General features: G+C 37.4%; 1 protein-coding gene across 2 annotated transcripts in view; it reads right to left on the bottom strand.

Moving 5' to 3' along the window:
• The window catches only part of LOC139724860 (adenomatous polyposis coli protein-like), a 115,450-nt gene that overhangs the window by 72,151 nt on the left and 23,917 nt on the right, over positions 1-19,382 (bottom strand). Inside the window, exons 1-2 of one of the 2 annotated variants that reach the window (XM_071635984.1) lie at positions 6,881-6,954; positions 1,197-1,275 (exon numbers count right to left, since the gene is read on the bottom strand). In XM_071635984.1, the coding sequence (XP_071492085.1) occupies positions 1,197-1,265 (69 nt within the window). In that variant the 5' untranslated portion in view covers positions 1,266-1,275; positions 6,881-6,954. Of the gene's footprint in view, positions 1-1,196; positions 1,276-6,880; positions 6,955-19,382 lie in introns of those variants that run through there. The other variant, XM_071635983.1, reaches the window with a different exon arrangement.

The following is a 19,382-nucleotide window of genomic DNA, read 5'->3' as shown; positions in this document are numbered from 1 at the left end:
TGAGAAACTTGCAGAAATTCTGTGTTGGCCCCTTGATGGAAATCACATCACGCTCCATACAAACCAGTCTTCCTTCTGACTCCATCATCTGTTACAATGAAACATCATTGATAACCTTTCCTGGGAGACGCCAAGAATCGAATGCTGCAGTTCCTGCAGTTGATTGCATGTTCCGAATTTGCTCGGTTGCCGGGGGAACGGTAACCGGGTAGTGGACGTCACAAATTGGATGGGATCAATCATGTGAACCATTCATCACATGACAAGCGTGTGATGTGTGGGCAGGCCAGCCATCATGTCATGAAATGTCTTGCACACCGGCTGTTTCCCACCACCCAAAATGGAATGTGGTGTCTAAACATTCTTGACAACTGAATAAGATCAAAAATTTCACTAGTCACCGGAGAGCATTAGTTAATAACGTATGTGGGTGCATGTATGTCTCAAGATTTTTCATTGCTTATACTCTTTTTCTTGCTTGGATGAATTAGCGATAATAACGAACAGAGGGAAAAAAAAATGAGCGTACCTTTATTTCTTTTAACCATCTTTTACTTCCTGATGAAATGTCTTACAAGGTCTATTTGACTTGAACAAAATTGACGCTAATTGTCTTGATTTTGTTGTTCGTTTTTTAAAGAACAATATATTGACAATTGTCTAATGATCAAAGCATGATTGAGATACAGAAATCTCTCTTGGAGAAGCATTCATGTGATCATACCTTGTATGCAGCCATCTATTTCTTTTCTTTCTTTATCACTCACAGACTTGAAAACTGAAATTGCTTTAAACTCTAAAAAGAAAGCGGCCTATTTGGTCTCAGTCCCATGAAGTGTTAAGGCATCTTATCCTTGATATACTGTATATCAATAGTGTGGAAAACATTTCTTTAAAATAACAACAACTGAAAACTGTGATATTCTGCATGCAGGAGAGTACTATGGGTTCTATGTGATAATGTCACAGAAATATAGTAACCCCCATATCATTTTACAGCCACTCAGAAATATCCTGTCAGTTGACACACTGAAATTCACAAGGTACCAATTTTTGCAATAGTATTTTTTCAGTATTACAACAACAAAAACAACAACAACAACAACAACAAAGACATTATTTCAGTTTTCATGGCTTTCATCTGGAATCAAATATTGTTATGTTGGCTACAATCTCCACGAAACCACTGAACTCACCTTTTTCAGATGTGAATTCTCCGCCTTTAGGGACTCCACCTGATAGAGAAGCTGGTCGTAGGACGACATCGCTACTCTCCTACAAACAGCAAGTCAATAGAGAGACAAGGGGTCGAGAAATTTAGTTATGTTGCCATTCCTTATCATCTAGCATAAAATCTTACTACCAGTACCCTCAAACCTAACAATCACCATATCACACAAACATATTAAGGGCATGATATTGGGGGTGGGGGAGGGGAGTAGGTCGGTTCATTGTTTGCAGCATTACATGTGAACTATATTCAGCACTGGTTAATCTGGTTATATTGAGCTCATAAAAGTTTGCCATTTACAACAGATGTATTCCTTTCAAGTATCATTAAAGAGCTTGAAAGACTACATAGACAGCTTTAGGCATTAATGTCAGTGATACCACAAAACCTTGGAAACTCTGCTGATGGTTTATTATCTGTACGTTATTTGCAATTGTAATCGATCCCATCATACAATAATAAAACTATGACCCGATGACAAAGCAACAAAAGTCATGGGAAGACAAGGTATGTTTATCAGAGTATTTCAATGACTACACATGAAATAGGTCCTTGTATTAAACAATGCAAAACATCATAAACTGTATGTGATCAATGTACAATATACTATGTATCTTGACTATATGCCAGGCATCCTCAAAAAGTCACACAGCCTGTCAAAATACTGAAAATGGCTCTCGGATACCCATCAGTTCTGCCTATCGTGCAGCCTGTCTGTCTCCGCCTTAATCCCTGGGATGTGATTATTGTCAAAATACATCTACCTCAAACCATTTTTTTTTCCAAACCTCAGATCCATTTTGGTGATGACCAAAAACTCATATTGCACGATTGCTCTTGCTTCTCTAATGGCAAGTTTATGGCCAAGTATTGGCACCAGTAATTACATGCCTCCTTTCACAGAGTTCCTTATTGTTTCTACCAGGATTATATGCACCAAACTATTAGACATTTCCTGGCTAGCAATGTGAAGGGGAAATGGCAAACTGCTTGGAGGACCGAGCTAGAAGGATTTCCTTTGCATCAGTTTCAGTATCATGTACTGTATAAGCTGTTATTTTCGCGTACAGATATTTTTGCGAATTAGGAGGTCCCAGACGTTTTCGCGAGATGTTGTTTTCACGAATCGACACCGAAGCTATCATAAATGAATTGCTACCATAGCAAATGGTGACATTTTCGCATGTTGTTAAATTCGCGATCAAATAGTGATTCGCGAAAGTCACTAAAATTAAACCCTCGCGAAAATAAAAGCTTATACAGTATACATTTATGAGAGTAAGTATATTTTTAAGGATGTGGCAAATTCAGCATTGAGATTTTACAGTATTCAGAGCTCCTAAAATCATACTTGCCCTTGGAAATAATGAAAAGAATTATGTGTTTCCCATGTTTTCTCCGCATAAATAAAACACCAAAGATAAACATTTATAAAAGAAAGAAATTTTACATCCAAAAGGCATTTTACTGCATTATACTTAAAGATTGCTCCTTAAAAGAAAATTTTCTCAGTATATTCTAATATACAATTATATTACACCTAATGACTCCTATTTGTGTTTTCATATAACTATGCCAAATCTCAAAAAATGAAAAAGTACATCTCATAATTTTGAAACATTCATTTAACCACATCAACTATTACTTTGAACATTTTGTGTAACCGTATGCTGCTAACTTCTGCTCTTATGGCCCAGAAACATTAGCGTATAAGAGCAAGAATTACTTTTTGTTTCGAAGTCATATTTTCTCTTTCAGCTTAAGGAAGAAATCACACTAAAAATACACACAAACTCAATCAGGTCACCAAATTTTTACTCCATTGATGGTTATATCCTTTGAAATATTCATTACAACCTTTTGTGAACTGTCCAGGTTTGGCTAAGACAAAGCTCTTTTTGGAGTACTGCAGCACAGGTATAGATTCCGATGTGATAAATAAGTGCATTGATACTTCTCCCTCAGGCTATTCAAGAAACCTGTCAGTGTGCGGTTCCCCCTCCACTAAAGGGGTTAGCAAAGCACCTCATAAAGCTGGAAATAAAACACAGGGCTTCCGACCCCTGAACGCATGGCATTATCCTGTCATGTGTGGAAACCAATGCTGCACACACCTCAAAGTGTTCGCAAGATTTTGGAAAGAGAATCTGCTTCGAGCATGAACACACTCGGTGCTGACTCATGCACTGGATCAATACTGCATGAATATCAGGCAGTTGCACACGCTTTCCGCACATGTCTTCTACCACATTTAAGTCCCTCCTTTTATCCCTTTTTTCTTATCTTCTTACACCAGCTTGCCAGGCTTGTGAATTCATGTCACTTGAGCAGCATTCCTCTACAACCTTATTTTCTCTTCAACTAAGAAGTATTTCCAACATGCAAGCAGCAGGGTAAGAGAAATCAATGACATCAGCAAAACAACAATATCCATACATGGATCAATACAACAAATTTATCCATCCTGTTTACTCAATTTTTTCTCTCTCTTTAACTTTATATCTTTTTTTTAAAATCTCTCCCTTTCCATCTATGTTTACAGCATATATCAAGTGGCAGATGTGCGATGTCAAACACATTCTTACATGTATCCAGACAAATTTAGTGCACTGACTCATGTTAGTCGGATGATCGCTATCAAGCATATCAAACCATTTCATTTTCTCGCACACTTTATATCTCTGCCCCCTTCGGCTTTAATACTTTCATCAAAAAGTAAGAGAGGTGTGAGAAATCATGCATACAATGCTAATGAGTTTATTCCCCATTTACAGAATAGCACCCACCACATGTGGGGCATCTAGTATTAGTCATCCAGGGTGAATGTACTTTCAGTATTGTGTGGATGGCTCTCATTACCACAGAATGAATTTGTGTTGTAGTAGTTGGACAACCATTGTGTTATTCATGGACCTTTTATTAAGATTGACACATATCACTCACTGGAAGGCAATCACATAGTTTAGAGTAAATTTGATTGGTATGGGCTTCATAGGTTTGTAGCTGGGAGAACTGTGTGTTGCCCGAGGATATTAACTCAAAGCACAAATATGTGTTGCTATCACAAAGGAACATATTGGGCCACTGAAACATGTGATGTAACATCTAAATGAATATAATTAATATCCAATGCAACATACAAAACTGACACAGAGGATCCCATCTCATCCAATTTCAAAATTGTTCATCTACTGACAGAAATTACAAAGTTATAAAGTTTACACATCTGGTGTGGACTAAAGATATCACGAAATGCAGTCTTGTATCGAACTCTATGTGGTATAAACATATACAGTAAACTTCCAGTGATGCTACAGCTTTAGTGGTGTCTGTCTACCTGTATGTATGTACAACTACTGTATATGTACATGTATGTCTTGTCTTCCCACTACTTCTCTATCTAATGAAGATAGCTGACACACTCATTTAGTGGATAGTGTTTTAACTACTCCTGCTAGTTAACAACTGACGAGTTGATGGAAGTTTTGTGGCAGCTGAACAATCTTAAAAATCACAGTTCATCCAGATGGTGAAATGCAAGCAAGATGAAAGAAGGAAAATAAGAGGAAAATGAGAAAAAATGAAAGAAAAGATAATCTAAGAAAGAATATAATAAAATGAATTCAAATTTTGGAAAGAAAAAAACAGGGAGAAAAGGATGGGATCTACAAGGCAAAGAAGGGGTATAAAAAGGAAACAGAGTAGAAATGGTATGAAGGAAAGAAAAGCACAAAAATGAATTTAAAATGAAAAAGAATGTAAGAAAGAAGAGAGATTAAAAGAACAGGAACAAGCCATGGGAATATGGAATACAAGGCTATAAGTGTAACTGTCTACCACTTTGATCATTACACAGCTGACATGAACCACCCAACCCCCTTCAAACATGTCTGTTTACATTTTGGAAAGGATCTTCATTAACATACATCATGCTAATACTGTGATCTTTAATGAAGGAAATCATGACAAGTCGTAAGCATTCACAAGGTGGTAAAACTATTCCTACAACATTCTTTTTCAGTGCACACAATTAGTTGATGCAGTGAAGCAAGTCTTGCCAAAGAGACTGCCATTTCTTTTCCACCTTCCTGTATTTACCATATAATTCTTTATAAAGCTTGTAGTGAAGAAAGATAAACCTGAACAACCTGGAGTTAAATTGAGGGGTAATACCTGACTGCTTCATGGTAAACGCCTCCATGTTGTTACAGCAGTGGAATCTCATTACAGCGTCTTTGAAAAATTGCCCTAAATCCAAAATTAAACAGCCACGTTGCCAGTGGTAGTCAACATTGACTCAGCTACTCAAACTGGAGCCTTTAAGTCAAATATTGGAAGGGAGAGTTATCTATCTCTCGGGTTAATGAAGCTGTGTGAGGTGACATCTAGACTGTAATGGAGTAAGTCACTCCTTAACCCTCAAACAACCACTCCCCTTAAACTACCATTGGTATGTTTCACAGCATTGCTGCTGGTGGTATTGACAGGGGTATAGTGAATGATTTGGAACAGCATCAGACCACAGCTAGCCTGGAGTGACACCTAAGATGGTGCAGCATCAAAACATTCAGTTCTTCAAGACAATGCAAACTGACCTCTTTCAGGTGTAAGCTGCCTAACGCTAAACAAAATGAACATAGAATTTGAGGGAAACCTTTATATATTTCTCACTGACAAATGTACCAATAGCTGGCAGAAATGACTTCAAAAAAAAATCAATTGTCACCTTCAGAACAAATGTATTTGTAACATCACAACTGCTGATCTACATTTTTAACAAACATGTCAGAAAAGGGAACCATCAGGATTCGAACCTGTCATCTATTGCTTTCTGGGCAGCAACACTACCACCAGGCCATCCCTGGTTGCTTTTTTAACATGTTTGTTACAAATGTAGATCATAGTTGTGATCAAATACATTTGAACAGAGGGTGACAACTGATAAAAAATCTGTCACAGCAAATACGCTTCCCTCTGAATTAATAATCTTTCTTTTATTCACTTGGCAGAGATCATCATCACTCAAAGCAACGATCCTCAGACAACATTTTCAGGTGTCTTGTTTTTGTTTTAATCTATTTTGTTTTGTTTTGTTTTGTTTAGGGAATGTAACAAACAGCACCTCTTAACTTTAATCATCAGGAGCCTGGTAGGTCCTGGTCATTGTCTGTATGTCTACAAAATTTTCAAGAATCATGTGGCAAACCAGTTATCGCAGATTTTCTTCCACAAAACAAGGATTATGAAATAAGATTGTAAATCATGTCATCAAAATATGTGCTGCTACCAAGTCACTAACTGGTGTAGGGTTCATTCTACTTGCACATGAATATATATTGATGCTAAACTTCTTACATGTTGCTGATACGCACATCATTGCATGCACACCAATGTATACACTGTACATTAAAAGAAACAGGGACTGTACACAACACGATGCAATGGTGACCATTCAGACGCCACCTAATCTGGAAGGGGAAAGACATGACGCATTATGTACTTGTACATGAATGTGAACATTTTGATGGCATTGTGTATGTCTCTGCGGCTGTAAAACATGCACACAATATTCACACAATCCCCATTCCTTCTCGAGACATTCCACGACTACAAATCAAAACATGCATGTATACAGTATGGAGGCCCCACCTGCTAATACTGAAATATCTCTCAAATACTGGAATCCATGAACAGTGTCCTCAGATGAGATGCCACAGTCCAAGCGAGAAACAGAATCGCACACGCCAGCAGCTCATCCCAGCTGGAGAGGGGAATCTCTTTTTGTTGTCTAACACACACCGCTAGGCACACCGGCCACCAATGTTATGCACAGAAAACAACCTGTTAGTCAGTCGGCAGGAGCGAGTCTTCTCCACGTAGAGATAATGAGGAAGGCAGCTTTGGTGGGGAGGGTGTGGGGTGCAATCCAAATCACACACCACACTCACACAAAAACGCACCAAATGAAGCACCTTAAAAAGCAATAATATGAAATGGATAGGAGGCACGGTTCACGGGGCAATTTTAATTCTTATACCTCATGTGATCTTGGAAGTGGAGATGGATGCTTCTCTGGACAGCGGGGGAGAAAATATCCGACCCCCCACTCAAGATGCACGGTCTACCCTAATAAATGCTAAGCAGGCGCACACACTGGGCTACACACAGGCATCTGCCATACAGGTGCAACGCTCCACATTACATTCTACGCTTCAAGGGGCTATATGCAGCGACTCACCTCATTCACTATTCCCGCACCGTTTTCGTCATCATCCAATTTCATCGAAAGAGGGAGACGAGAGGGAGATGGTGAGTTGGGAGGAGGGGAGCCCGAGGAGGGGAGAGAGACAGAGAGAGAGGGGGGCACTAATACAGCTATGTAAATCAGATGAAAATTATATCGTCTGACGTTCGCTCTGCAGCAATGGGTGCAGATGCATAACGATGCTGGCCGAATGCAGGGATGGCCTCCTGCAGTGCGTTGAGCGGGACACGGGTGAGCATGTTTTGACATAGGTGTGTATCCGTGTGTATCTGTGAGCAGTTTCACCTCGTTCCATCCCTGCACACAGACACAAGGTTGGCACAGATCAATTATGCATGCCCAGTGCATCTATGCAAATAGGAGCGGCTGGGAAACCAGCTTACGTGCCGTGTGCACAACCTGCTCAAGCTATGACGTGGTTGAACCGGCAATCTGCACAATATAATCATTGCTCATCCACATATTCCTATCTCCCTTTGGCTCTCTCTCTCTCCTCCCTCCCTCTCCCTCTCTGCTCTCTCTTCATCATCAGCAGCCACCACCTCCCTCTCTTTACTCACTTATATTCATCTTCACTGTCAAGTCTTTTACAAATATGAGGTTATTTACTGTGCGGGAAGCATTAATTTGATGGTGCAGTATTATCAACCACGTAACTGACAGTGTCCACAGACGTACACCAATCTTCAAGTTATTATTATTTTTTTTTTAATAACTACTTGAGGTTATTGAAAAATTCATGGCATTCATTGCACAGTGTAAAGCAAAAGTTGGATCCCAGCAATAATGAAACAAACTGTTAAATGAACACATAGATATAAAATCACTGGTTGCTATGGACCTCCAGCTGTACTTCTTTACTGAATCACTCTCATAAATGGCTACAACAACTTTTTGTTGATCATGTCCCATGAAAGAAATGATTCTGGTATGTCTAAGTATTAAAACATGCTTCATATCTCAATACACTCAAAAGCAGACATGATTATGTTTCTATGCACATATATCCGTGAATATGTTTTATGAACATACATACATACAGACATCTACATGCACAGTGACAGACCTGATATATCCAAAAAAAAAAAAAATGTTGCAACAACTGGCACACTGTATGTGTCATATGAAACAGAGCAGTTGAATACAGTTGTCTTATAGTTGGAGACACAGCCAAGAATGTACTCCAAAGGTAGTAATGAGTATTTTTTTTTTGCGTTCGGCCAGGTAAGATGAGTTTTGAGTGGTTTTGATTCCGCAGAATCAAGATATCAACTATGGGAACATATGGCCAGCAAAAATATTTGCATGCTCTTATTTTCCGCTAGTTTCTAGTTGCGCGAAATGCACGAAAATGTCCACTTTTACAGTAAATGTTCTACCACATGACTAACTTCATAACAAATAGTGAAGTTCCATCAAAATTAATCATCACATAAAAGAGTTATCAAATTTGTCAATCCCACATGTTATCATGACACAGTAACACATAATGCAACCAAATATGCAAATGAGTTCAGGTGATGGTGTTATGAGCTTACAAGTGTCTCATCAATTTATACAAGCATCTTTACCAAATGCACCTCAGCAATGAACTCAGAATAGCTTATAGTTATATTCTTCACATCCATTTAATTTGTCTTGTAAATAACCAAGCAATAATAACTTTCAGAGTTGGGTAACGGGTGGTAGTTGCTAAATCACTGATACAAAAACATACTGCTTCAAATTTTTTTTTTTTTTGGTTTTTACTAACCCCCTTGGGGATAAAAGTACAGTCTTAAGGAGAGCATTTATGGCCTGAATTTTATACCATACGCTTCATAAACATCTCCTTGTCACTCTTAACTAATTCCCCGAGGAAAGTTTCTTGGATAATATCCCTCACTTAAAGCACATTTAGGAAGCTCGCCCCGGCCTGCCACACATGGGTGCTGGATTTAATTTCCATGCAAATTTTGATGGACATGTCATATAATGAGGACTAATTGGATTCTGCCTAAGTGCCTCACTACCATCTCCTTTCCCCCATCCCCCTCCCCCCCCCCCCCAACATCTCTGGGGATAGGGTACAGAGTAATTGCCTACGGCCTAGTATCTTCAGGGATATCCTTCATCTCAATGACCATTCGGAGCTGCAAGGAGAATTTGTCTTACAGAGAGAATAAGGTTTGACTGTAAAACCCAATGAAAGAAAAAAAATAGGAGGGATAAAAAACAAATGAGGTGAATCAATTTATGTCTTATCAATGTTATAAGAGAAATACATTATGTCACACCTGGAATCTGGTATGCATAGGTCTTGTATACAATGACACAGCTTATATAATACTGCTATCATGTATTATAATTTCATTGTATGGTGGCTAGAGTTGGACGTCTTTGTGTAAAAAGGTCCTGTCTTCAGAAGCTATGTCCTGATGATAGTTTTTGAAGATGAAATCACAAAAATGTGACTTCATTAAGATTTTTTTCACACAGCAAACCAGAAAACACAAGTATCATCCTATAAGTGATATTTTGAGGCACCCTCACTTTAAAGACACAAGTATTCTACATACTGTAAAAGTGGTTATTTTTCGCTACAGTCATTTTTTGCCCTCGGCTGGCTGACAAAAACTGGGCATGATTTTAATTTCACCGAATCAAGACATTTATCAGTGGAACGTATGACATGCAAAAATATTTACGTGCATTTATTTTCGCGCTGGTTTCTGGTCGCCAGAAATGTGCAAAAATTTCCACACTGTGAAAATTTTCACTTTTACAGTACCCAGTAACTTGCTGCCATTCAATCCATCAAATTTTATCTCAGATTTCACCTGCATTTGCTTCTTGATTTACAGGGTTTGCATTTCTTGGTTTTTGTTTTGTTTTGGGTTTTTTTTTTTTGCTTGCAAATTTCTACCAAAAAAAGCTACAAATTTCCAGTTGCTTACTCTCTATTCAGACTAGTCAATCATTGAATCCATCGTAGAGATTTTCTTGGACCTTCTTGAAGAAGTACGGAAGGAAGAAACCCAAAAAGAGAATATATTTGCACTATCCTTTGGAATGAAGGTTACATGCATGCCATCCCAGCTGGTGTCAATTGTGGCAAGAAACACAACTGATATCATTCAAAGAGAATAAAATGTGATGCATGGCATACTTTACCACCACTGAATGATGGAAGAATGGTGTACAAACACACTGATGATGGCTAATGTGTTTGCTCTGCAATGCCACCACCTCACGACAACACACAAGGACAGAGAAATGGACACTGGTCAAAAGTGAAGGGAGATGAACTGCATCTCGACACAGAGTGTGCCACTTTGCCAGCTTATGATGCACAGTAATACTATACCCTCTTGGTTATCCAGGCCGACTTGATTGTCGCTGTTTAGACAGTGGGTTATCTCTCCCCTTTGAAAGTAACGGACTGACACCTTTCTTGCCCTGAGAGGCTTATTTCTGGAAAGTGCTTGAAAATTTTTTTGGCTTTTGATGTTGCCTGGAGATGGTGATAAAAATGTATGCTAGATACCATGAGTAGAGTGTGAAAATGAGAGCATCTAGGTCAAGTGATACAGATCCAGCCTTCTTACCCTATGGCTACAATCCTCTCTCCCTCATTCATCTCATATAGCTTTCATGTCTTCCTCATCCTCTCTTTACATTTTGATATTCTTAGAGTGCTCTCGTGGTGGTCTGCGGTATCTACTCTCTCAAGAGCATCTCTTTTCGACTTCTTTATAGATTTTTTTTTTTTCTGCCATGTTTTACCAGTGACAGTCAACGTGTGAGACTGGCGGTAAGGTTATACCATAAAGCTTGCTCTGCCTCCCATCATGCCTCAGTCAAGACATCCACACACACACACACACACACACACACACACACACACACATTGGTCCCACATTCATGCTAAGATTGTGCAGACATGGTGAGGCATGTTATCTTTAATAGCAAGAGCTACCCTGAGGGACGCAAAATTCAAACAGTAGCTTATATGTTTTTGCCCCCTTGCATATTATGCCAATACTGTTGCCGAAGCATTGCAGACAAAATTGGATTTATTTTCTATTTAAATAGTAAAGGGATAATTGACCCCTGAGGAACATGTATATTTTTGTTTAATATCTAAACAAAATCTAATATCTGAATACCAAAGGCATAATTATTTAAATATTAGTACTTCAGCTTAAATGGCATTCTAGGGATCATTCAAACATAAAGAAAACATTAATAACATTGCTTCAAAACAGCCCAACTGCAATATATGTTGTATGATGAGGATAGCTGTTCTTCAGACAATGGAAAACAAGACAGCCATGTGCCAGATTAGATCCACATTGCCCTAATGAGCAGGAAAAGGTCATGTGTACCATTGCACCAAATCAATATATTAAATCAATGCATTGTAAAATTTGTTTTTCTTGATGTTATTTTCTGATTATACACCTCTTTCAATGATCCTAGAGTGATCTCATTTACAAAGTAGTTTTGAGTTTTAATACAATGTAGACTTTTGATATGGACTACTAGTAGATGGTTGACCAATTTCTCTGACAATGTCTACAACTGCAGCAGCTGAAAGTTACTACAAAGCAATGAAATTTTAAAATATATATAACACATTTGATGCGGCTTTCTCTCTTGCATGCAAGTCACAACAGAAATTGCTCAGTTCAGAAATGCCATGCATCAAGGTCTTTATCACATCACACATGGAAAATAATAAATGAATGAATGCATCTCATTAAAATTCAAGCAAATGAGTTGTCATATTCATAGATATCTGTTGCACCTACAATGCTACAATAGCATTGCTTATCATTTATTTGGGTTAATCATACAAATTATGATACACAGGCAAACAAATATATAACAAGTATTTGATAGATAAGGCAGAAATCATCATCATAATGAGCCATAAAATATGACTGAAATTACCACAGGGTTTACATGTATCACAATGTTTTGCATCAGTCTCAATTCCTTGTGGCAGCATGAAATAAGCACCTGCATAGCAACGGTGAGACAGACAAACATCCCAAAGACACATCATGCCTCTGGTAGCACCTGGTAGACATATCAAAGGCTACTGATTATTTGGAAGAGAAAAATATACCACTTTCTACCAGCAAAGTACAAAAAGTGAATGCCTACATAGTTGAAACAGACATTACAAAATTAAACTTGCTCACTGTGCTTTTCCTTGGTATCAATCAACATTCTTTGCTTCTCAGCTTAGCTGTGTGTGCAACTAGACTTGAGTGAGTTAAGAGAAATCATTACAATGTGTTTATGGTGAAACAGTAGTTTTGGGCATCAGATGGATCTCTATGACTGTTAGTTGTTTCTTATTACAGTTGTGTCCTGTATTCTCAATTTCCTAAGGGGTATTCTACTTTGAACTAAAGCACAAGTGACTCCTGTCATAACAAAGTCCTCGGGACTGGCAGTTTTCTTTTATTATGTCAAAAGTTCATTACAGCCAAACATTAAAGTATTTAAAGATAGATGGATAAAAATTTTGGGACCTGAATCTTTACTTTGTTTTAAAAAAGATTTTCATTATAACTGTGTTTGTCATAATGGGAGTGCACTGTACAATTTGCAGGACACGGGTCAAACTGCAGATCACACTGACTTCTACTAATTATTTACAGATCAAAGTTTTAATCATCCTGTACAATCGCTAACAGCTCCAGTCCATAAATATTTCAATAATTTGTACAATTGATAATGATCCTGTAAAAATGCTTTTTTTTCAAGAATGTAATGTGATTTTTTTCATCCCGAGAAAATTCAAGTTGAAACCACATGAAAACAGGTACTTCTGACTGTCTGTAGCTCCTCTTTACCCACTGAAGATGAATCCCGAGAATACTCGGGCAGGTGTCTATGGAAAATGTGTGTTATAGCAAAATCAGTTTGTCCCCAATGCGTTAATACACAGCAGAAGAAATATTTTCTTCATAAAGTGTAATACAATTTCTGAAGAGAGAATTTGTGTAGACTGACATTTTAGCCTCCAACCTCGTTGATGGGGTATGTAAATATGAAATAGAGCTGTTGAGATTTATCCCAAGCTTTGATAAAGATATTTAGATATGTGAATATTTCACCAAAATTTCAGCAATGGGTAGAGTTTTAAAGGGACACAGACCTGGGACTCAAGAGGGTGCTGTTTAATGGCTTGATGATGGCACCATCTTTATTATAAATATATATTCAAAAACTGTAAAATGTAAAGCTAGTCTACTGTAAATCAAAGTAGATCATGGGTGTGTATTGCATGTGCTCTCTTTTACACAGGTTCAATAGTCATTCATGATTCTCTGTACTAGTGTAAGTACGGTAAAATTGTATGTGCATGATGGACTGGACCTCTCACATTGATCTTAAGTAGACCACGATCTCATAGGTATACTCAAACAACAATCTGGTGACTACTGCATAGCTGTCACACATAGTTGCACACAAGTTTCCACAGCCAGCTAGCAAGTAAACTATGTCTTCAAAGGATCCATTTGCTAGACAGAATAAGCCAGGAACAGCAGTGAAACCATGAGACAACTTGTGATTGCATTAGTTTGACCATTTTTCACATGCAGTACTCTCCACTTAATCGGATACTCCGCTTTATCGACTTTCAACAGTTCCTGATGCATGTTATATTAACTAGATAATCGGGTAGACACTCCGGACAAATGGGTAGGGATCTTCCAGATTAACCTGGTCTGTTTCCATAGTTTCCCGCAGAAAGCCCTTAGAATTTGTGTTAATATAAATTTAGAAGAAACTGTAAGGTACCTGTTACTGAAAGTTGAAAGAGAGCTAGGATTGACGTTTTAACATGTAAAATGTGTAGTGTAAGATCGATTCGCTGCATCACTGGCACAAGATGCATTATGCCGTGTACAAATATGAACTGCACCAACACCACACATACAGTGTACACACACACATTGATACACTAACCACTATAGATACATGTGCCTATGAGCTATGGCTAGCTCGCAAGAAAAACAAAGAGTAAACTAATTTCATTGAGACTCTTAGACCTTTCTTCAGGCCATCAATTGAAAACAAATTTACAGTCGCAATGAAACACACACAGAGATGCAGCAGAATTTGTTGCAGCATTTGGCTGCATATGTATTTAATCATTTTAAATGACAGATGTTTAGAAGCGTGCATGTGGCTTGATGGGGACTCGAGGCTGCATGCAGATTGTTTGCAAAATGACATTGCAGACACAAACTAAGGCTGTTGTGTGACTTTACACGAGCTGTTGCTGTATTGTGCTGTATTTCAGATGCAGAGAAGTGTGTGATTAGCGCCCCCCCCCCCCCCCCCCCCCCCCAATAAAAAAAGAAGAAAAGTTGTACTGGTGTAACAGGCCATTGGTATGAATATTGGGGTAGGTAGGTAAATTCTTTCTTTTGTACGTCAATACGGCGAATAACGTAGCACAATATTCTACCACCACACTTTGCAGTGAAGCAAACATTGTACGACTCCATATGGTGAAGGTAAAAAAAAAAATTGTGAAAACAACTGAATGTTCTAAAAAAAAAAGTCATGCTACTGCACATGCAGATTAAATAAAAACAAGCAAATAAATCACCAAAAAAAAAAGATGAAAGTTGTGAAACTCAAATGAGAACCAGCGAAATACGGGAAAAGATGGCAACTGCACCAAAGCGATAACGATGGCACTATCGATATCGAAATATTGTGCTATCTTGATCGCAATGACGAAGAACCTTTTTTTATAAATCTCTAGGGTCGGGGATATTTTTATGATCGATCGCATTACACCGCTACAACTTCTTTTTTTTTTCTTTGGCCTTAGTATGTGGCATCTGCGTTGTGAATAAATTAATATGCTTTCTGGTTAATCGGGTGCTCTGCTTAATCAGATAAGAAATGCTCTGCCAGACACTACCCGATTAAGCGGAGACTACTGTACCAGCACTCAATGTGCAAAGGTTTTATTTGGACATTCTGAACATGGCAGATGCATAAGCAAGGGTCCATGTAACAGCATGTCCTCAGGCATCCTAGGTCTGATTCGCTCTAAATATCTTCATCAGCTCAACAGTTTTTATTTCCACTGCAAATCCAGCAATATTTGCACACTAGAATAGTAGAGGAACTACTTACAATAACAACAATAAAAAAAATAATATTAATGATTTTATCAAATGTATATTTATACATCCAAGTTTATGAAAGTAAAGTGGGACTTTTATATTTTACTTTCTTGTTCCAATTTCTGCAATAGAATTCTTCTTACTACAATACAAGTTGCAGTCCTTTAATAGACATCAAACTTTTATTCATTATATATTGAAAGCTTCATTTCACATGTGTGTGCTGCAGAAGAACATGACAAATTTTACCTCAACATGAATTCTATCACACTTTTCTAGTGAGCCAAAGAAATAGTAGATATTGCTCATATTTGCACTTACTTTTTTCTTTTGTTTTTTATGAGAAGTTCACATACAGCAGTAGTGACAGAAATGTTGTGTTCTCACAACAAATTACCTCGATCTGTAAATATCATGTGCATGGAATAATTTTAAGTAGAATTGCTAATTGCAGAAAAAAAAATTAAAGCAAAACAAAATATACAATCGAAATCAATGCCCTCTGGAATTTTCAGCCTTTTTAAGGACAAAGAGACAAGTGATACCTGGCAGTGCCAGCAGAGTAATATGCAACTTTTGTAAGGAAATCTTTTTTTCATGGACTGTTTTCCACTGTTGACATAAACTTTATATTCCAACAGCACATACTCAGTGCGCTCTACGTGACCAGTTAGGCCGAATATGAGTCATGCGCTTGATATTTGATGGTTCATTAGATATGATTTTCTCCAAGATCTAGCAAGCTGTCGGTGGGACTTACTATCAATTCAGCCTGCCTAGCTACAGACACTTGGGTTGATTGTAGCACACATAATACACACACACACACACACACACACACACACCCACATCTTGTAGTCCCATTACCACAACATGGCATTTGGATTAATAAACACGACCACATCATCGGCAGCACGCCACAATCTACCTTGTGATATCAAACTACATAATGTCGTAGAACAAGGGCAATACTGATTGAATATGCACAAATTACATACAAACAGATATACTATAATGTCAAAACCTAACTAATGAACACAGTGATAAGAGAATTAAACTGCAAAAGGTTCTTTAAAAAAATCATCAAAGCAAATGTGCAATATGAAACAAAGATAAGGGTATTCAAAGGACAAGTTCACCTTCAAATACATAACGATTGAGCTAATGCAGCAATATTTGTAGAATGCATCGACGAAAGATTGAGGAAAATTGGACAATCCATTCAAAAGTTATTAATTTTTATAAAGTTTCTGCACAGTCACTGCTGCATGAGAAGACTACTACAGTGTATAGTGTCACATTTGTAGAATGATATATAAGGATAATGTAAAGAAAATTCCACAAAATTTCATTTTTGAAAAAAGTGCATGTTCACTCAATTTGCTACTGACATATGTTATTAAGAGGTAATATTATTCCCCCTGTCTTCTGAAAGATGTAAGAGAAGAGCTCTATCATCATGCGAGAAAAGTGAAAATATGTTGAATTTTTTTATATACTTTCCTTATATCGTTCTATGCAGATGACATCACAAGCTGTCTTCTCATCCAGTGAATGGCGGCACTGAAACTTCAAAAATTCATAACTTCTGGACAGATTGTCCGATTTTCCTCAAATATCTTACTGACGTCTTCTACTGATATTGCTGCATTCTCTCCATCCTTATGTATATGAAGGTACATACACTGTATATTGTATATTAGGTTTTCTAAAGTTCTACTTTCATAGCAATATTGGCACAATCATAATACATATTGTATGTATGCTGCATATTTTGCAAGCAAATTTTTTTTTTGCTAATCAGAACTTGTTAGACAATTTAATGAGCAATTGAATTTGCAACCCATAAACCCAGCAACAAAATGAGGGATAAATACCACCCTTTTTGAAAGAAAACTTAGTGATATCACACCTTAGAGACGCTATACTACATTCCTATAACTAGTGGGAATATCATTGCAATTTGTTCATTTTTTTTCAAATATTAGTCAACTTGCAAAATTTAAGAACAAAAAACAATCATTGCCCCAAAAAGTGAAGCATATCAGATGAAGCAATGAATGATGTCATTATCTTTTAAAAAGCTTTCAGATGCATTCACAACTTCTTGAGTTATTTTGCAAACAGACAAACAGACAAACCAATGCTGGTAAAAACGTAACCTCCTTGGCGGAGGTAATAAATCCCCCTTTCACAAAAGAAATATATAAAGAAAAGAAAGAGAATATCAGACTTTGCCCCGAGGGAGGAAGAGCAGTGAAAAATAGTGAATGATGAAGTGAAAACAACATATTTGAAAATGTCAGTTTACGATTTAAAAATATATAAACTGGGTAGGACCAAAAGACATATAATAGCATATGGATTCAATAAAAGTCAAATACACTGATAATTGCATAGCTCTGTGCAGAAAGGACTTCATAAATTCATGATCCACTGCGATGAATCCCACTGCAATGTGAAGTTCACACATTCCACACACATGCAGAGCAGACTGCCTCAGTCATGGCAGTCAGCGGCAGTGGCTGACTAAGAGGGCGCCATTCATCTTTCAACAACTCTCACACTGTCATTGTAAATTCAAAGCACCTGACAATTTCAGCATTTTTGCTACAGGCATGGCAGGAGTATCTTTATATTGGCCTTTCATAAAATGTCACTTTTTTGTGTATGACTGGCTGGTTTTGCCTTCTATTCCTTCTATTTTTTAATCATTAGTGCCCAGGATAAACCAACTTTTATTTTTCATTTTATTTTTCGTTTTTCCTTTTCATTTATTTTTCATTTTTCCTTCGATAATCAAAGTGACAAAATTGAAATCACACAAATAAATGTATGATGCAGTACAACCTCTTTGATAGAGATATTTTTGTTTGAGAAGCTTAAGCTTTGATTTGTTTTGTTTTTTTACACTCTTTATCATTACACCTTCCTAGCATATTTTCTAGTCTACCCTGGGAAAAGAAAGAACCAACATAACTGCATGTAGAGTGTACATTTTTCCATCAAAATGAAGATGTAGCAAAAAACAAAACAAAAGTTGCAGCTACTCTGAATGCACTACTATCTACATGACTCATTTGAATTCAACTGCACAAATGATGGAAATATTTGGCTTCTGTCCTAGTTGGCATAAATATTACCAGCACAACTCAAACGCTTAGACTAGACATCTCATTGTGTTCTGTGTAGACCTTACTATATCCATCACCATTCATGACTGCTGCATATTTCATTTTATTTGTGCTTTAGAAAACAGCTTTTAAGCCACCCTGTAGTTCTCCCATCATGAAAGTTTAAACTAGAATGTCGCTATGGCGACTGATACGCCTCCGCCATTATGCATGATTCTCCTAATAGGTCTGTAGTACATGTGGACAATGTGTGATTATATTTTCACAAAATTGGCAAAATATTAAAATGATATGTTTGTTCCTTGACCTAGGTTTAATTGGATAAATGGGAGAGCATGTATTTGGGGATTTTAGAACTTTTGCTTGACTTTTACCCTTTCATAAGTTTATGCATTGAGTGATTTTCAAGGTAAGGAGAAAAAGTCCAATTTTTGTGTTGAATAGTAAATTATTACCATTTTCATCTGGCCTTTGACCCTTGACCTTTGACCCTAAAATTCATAAGAGAATCACAGTCAGGCAGAACATGCATAAATATGTACTAAGTTTCAAGATAACTTGAGCCATTTCCGAGATATGGAGGAAGAAGTAAAGTTCAGCACTTT

The sequence above is a fragment of the Diadema antillarum genome, unplaced genomic scaffold (genome assembly GCF_040938485.1).
Source record: "Diadema antillarum isolate AM-2024a unplaced genomic scaffold, OU_Dant_1.0 scf00000234, whole genome shotgun sequence".
NCBI lineage: Eukaryota > Metazoa > Echinodermata > Echinoidea > Diadematoida > Diadematidae > Diadema > Diadema antillarum.
Note: the sequence above shows the minus strand (reverse complement) of the source record. Positions and strands in the feature narration are given on the sequence as shown.